Raw genomic sequence first — 3650 nt, forward strand, 5'->3', positions numbered from 1 at the left:
TAAAAGGGCAAAAATTCAGGTATGCAGGGAATGCCGCTGGTAGCGGCTTGGGGCCCGCTGCCAGCGGCTTAAGAAGGAATTTAGGGTGAATGTTGCTGGAAGACCCGCTGCCAGCGGTTTGGGACCCGCTGGCAGCTGCTTCTACAAAAAAAAAAAAATTTTTTTTTCTTTTTTTTTTTTTTTCTTTTTTTTTCTGAAGGACACCCGCTGGCAGCGGCACCAGACCCGCTGCCAGCGGCTGGGGCAGAACTTTGGGATTTTTTGGCTGCTTGGAGAGCCGCTGGTAGCGGCTACAGAGCAGCTGCCAGCCCGCTACCAGCGGCTCCTGCAGGGGCTGCCTCCCAAAGCCTGTTTTTACCTGTTTTGCTCTGTTTTTGCTCACAATACGTACTCCCAAAGCATCCTCCTACATAAATCCACCAAAAGCACTTGGTACATCAAAACAAAAACAATAAAAACTAAAATAAATGAAAACGGGGAAGAGTTTTCGGGTTGCTTCCCGATTAGCGCCTTTGTTTTACGTCGTTGGCTCGACACAACTCATGAAACTTCGTTAATCAATTGATGGCTCGTAGAGATCGATTTTCTCCAAATTCTCGACCTTGAACCCTTCGTAGTATGGTTTGAGCCTTTTTCCATTCACTTTGAACATGTTGTTGGTCTCTAAACTCCGAATTTCTACCGCTCCATGCGGATAGACCTTGTCAACTTGAATTGGACCCTTCCAACGGGAGCTCATCTTGTCATGCCACACCTTATTCTTTGCTTTGTGGTATACCTGGGATAATTTCTTGCTCGGAAATGATGACGGGGTGGGTGTTGCCCCTAGTGGTATAGGTGGAAGCTTGGACTGTTCATTCAATTCCGCCACCTTCACCTGCACATTAGTAGGTATAGAGAAATCCAAGCAATCACCAGATACAACATTAGTTATAGGTGTGAGGAACTCATCCCCACGATCATTGTTAGGAACATCATGCACCATTGGATCGACAACATTAAGAGAACATAAAGAATGAGTGTTGACAGGATACTTTATGGAATCATAAATGTTATACCCAATTGCTTTCCCATCAACCTCCATAGTCAAGGAACCGGTAGACACATCGATTTTTGTTTTAGCAGTCTTCAAGAAAGGTCTTCCTAACAAGATGGGGACTGCTTGTTTGTCATGTTCCATGTCAAGCACATAAAAGTCAACAGGAAAAATCAAACCATCAACCTTAACCAACACATCTTCCACCACCCCCTTAGGATACACATTAGACCTATCCGCTAACTGAATCACTACCCCAGTTCCATATAAAGGTCCAAGTTTTAAAGATTTAAACAGGGAGTAGGGAATGACATTGATTGATGCACCTAGGTCCAACATAGCTCGGTGCAATGTGGTGTCTCCTATTGTAACAGGAACAATAAACATACCAGGATCACCACATTTTTCTGGGATTTTCTTTTGGAAAACCGCAGAAACATGAGCACTCACCTTTACCTTCTCTTTTCCTCCCAACCTATGCTTTCTCTTGATAGTACACAGTTCTTTCATAAACTTAGCAAAACGAGGAATACTTTTAATCACATTCAAGAGGGGAATATTTACCTCACATTTGCTAAAAGTCTCATAAATATCCTTGTCTTTCTCATACCTTCGAGTATCTTGCAAGGCTTCAGGGAAAGGTGGTGTGGGTTCATAAGAGGGAAAAGTTGGTGGATTCGCCACAGCTTCATGTTCTACTTCTTGCTCTTCAGTTCCAATCAAGTCTTTAGCCCTCTTAGTTGCAACTGCAGTTTCTTGCAACTTTTTGCCACTTCTCAATGTTATTGCATTAACTTGTTTCTTAGGGTTCAGCTCCGTTTGGGATGGAAGCTTTCCAGAGTCCTTAGCTTCAAGTCGGCTTACTGCACTTGAGATTTGACTGACTTGATTCTCCAGGTTTTGAATACTTGATCTGGTTTCTTGTTGAAACTGCATCATATTCTGCTGCATGGTAGAAACATTAGAAGTTAGTGATCTAATCATTTCTTCAGTTGACATATTACCTGAATTAGAGCTTTGGCCTTGAGGTGTTAGGAACGGTGCCCTATATTGCTGAAACTGTTGTTGACCTTGAGCATGCTGATGTTGTTGGTTTCCTTGGGAATTCCCATATCTCAAATTTGGATGATCTCTCCATCCTGGGTTGTAGGTATTTGAAAAGGGATCATATCTTCTCTGCGGACCTTGCCCTTGAAAACCTAAGGCGTTGGCCTGCTCATTCTGCTCCTCTTGTAATTGAGGACATGCATCAGTGGGATGTCCCATGGAGGTGCATAAACCACAAGCATTCAGTTGATGTGGATTCCTTGAGTTCACCATGAACTCACACATCATAGAAGTCAAATCAGCTACTTGACTCTCTAACTCAGTTGTATTCGAATTTGCTAAATTCACCCGGCGCGTGGGAGTTCTCTGACTGAATTGCCTAGAATTTTCTGCTAGCTCTGCAATCAACCTAGTTGCATCTCCTGGAGTCTTATTCACTAGCCCTCCACCACTTGCTGCATTCACCATCCTCAAGTCATCATCAGTTAGACCTCCATAGAAGTATAGGATGAGGTCTTGATCGGAATACCCATGGTAAGGACATCTAGCACACAATCTCTTAACTCTCTCCCAATACTCATACAAGGATTCATCTTCCTTCTGATCCACATTGCTGATAGCTTTCTTAAGGCTTGCAGAAATAGTGGCTGGGTAGTACTTCTCAAGGAAACACTTCTTTAAATCTGCCCAAGTTGTTATGCTACCTGGGGGAAGATAGTAAAACCAATCCTTTGCTGCATCTTTGAGAGAAAAAGGAAATGCTCTCAACTGAATTTGTTCATCAGTCATCCCAATCGGTTTCATGCTAGTGCAAACCACATGAAATTCTGCCAGATGTTTATTCGGATCTTCGCCTTTCATGCCATGGAATGCCGGCAATAGATGAATTAGACCGGATTTGATCTCAACATTAGTACCTTCCTCCAACTGCTGGTATGCAATGCACAACGGTTGTTGGTTCAAGTTGGGAGCTGTGAGTTCCCTTAGAGTTCGATTGTCAGCCATCTCCTCTTCTTCTTTAATATTGAAGGAGTATGTTGATTCACTGGGGGTTGTTCTTGCCTCTTTTCGCAACCTGGAAATATTCCTTTCAATTTCTGGATCAAACTGCAAAACTTCTTTGTTAGCAGAACGGGTACTTATCATACCCTAGCGAACAAACAAAGAAAGATAGCTAAGAACAGTCCTAAAATAAATTCTACTAAGATAAACAATTAAAAAGTAACGCCTTAAGTCCCCGGCAACGGCGCCAAAATTTGGTGTGCCTCAGTCGTATGCAACCAAAAATATCACAACTAAGCTAACTGCAAATAAACGTAGTTAGGGAAGTCGAGTTCGAATCCACAGGGAAAAAGGGACTAATAACTGGAAACCTAAGTGGAAATACTCTAGGACGGTAGTAACCTAAGTAACGAGGGGGGGTTTTCACGAGCAATGATGATAAATGAACTAAGTAAGAACAACGAACGTAATGAATAGGTAATCAATGAGAAGAACGGTCTTGGTTATGCGAAATCCACTAATGAACATACAAATTGATCATAGAAGTCTCCTCAATCAAGCTCTA

General features: G+C 42.6%; 1 protein-coding gene across 1 annotated transcript; it reads right to left on the reverse strand.

Moving 5' to 3' along the window:
• Nucleotides 1–553: 553 nt before the first annotated feature.
• LOC110684757 lies at nucleotides 554–2551 on the reverse strand. Its single transcript, XM_021861192.1, has one exon. The coding sequence runs from the start codon at nucleotides 2549–2551 to the stop codon at nucleotides 554–556; it is 1998 nt and encodes a 665-aa protein (XP_021716884.1).
• Nucleotides 2552–3650: the final 1099 nt, after the last annotated feature.

Source organism: Chenopodium quinoa, unplaced genomic scaffold (genome assembly GCF_001683475.1).
Source record: "Chenopodium quinoa cultivar QQ74 unplaced genomic scaffold, ASM168347v1, whole genome shotgun sequence".
Classification (NCBI taxonomy): Eukaryota; Viridiplantae; Streptophyta; class Magnoliopsida; order Caryophyllales; family Amaranthaceae; genus Chenopodium; species Chenopodium quinoa.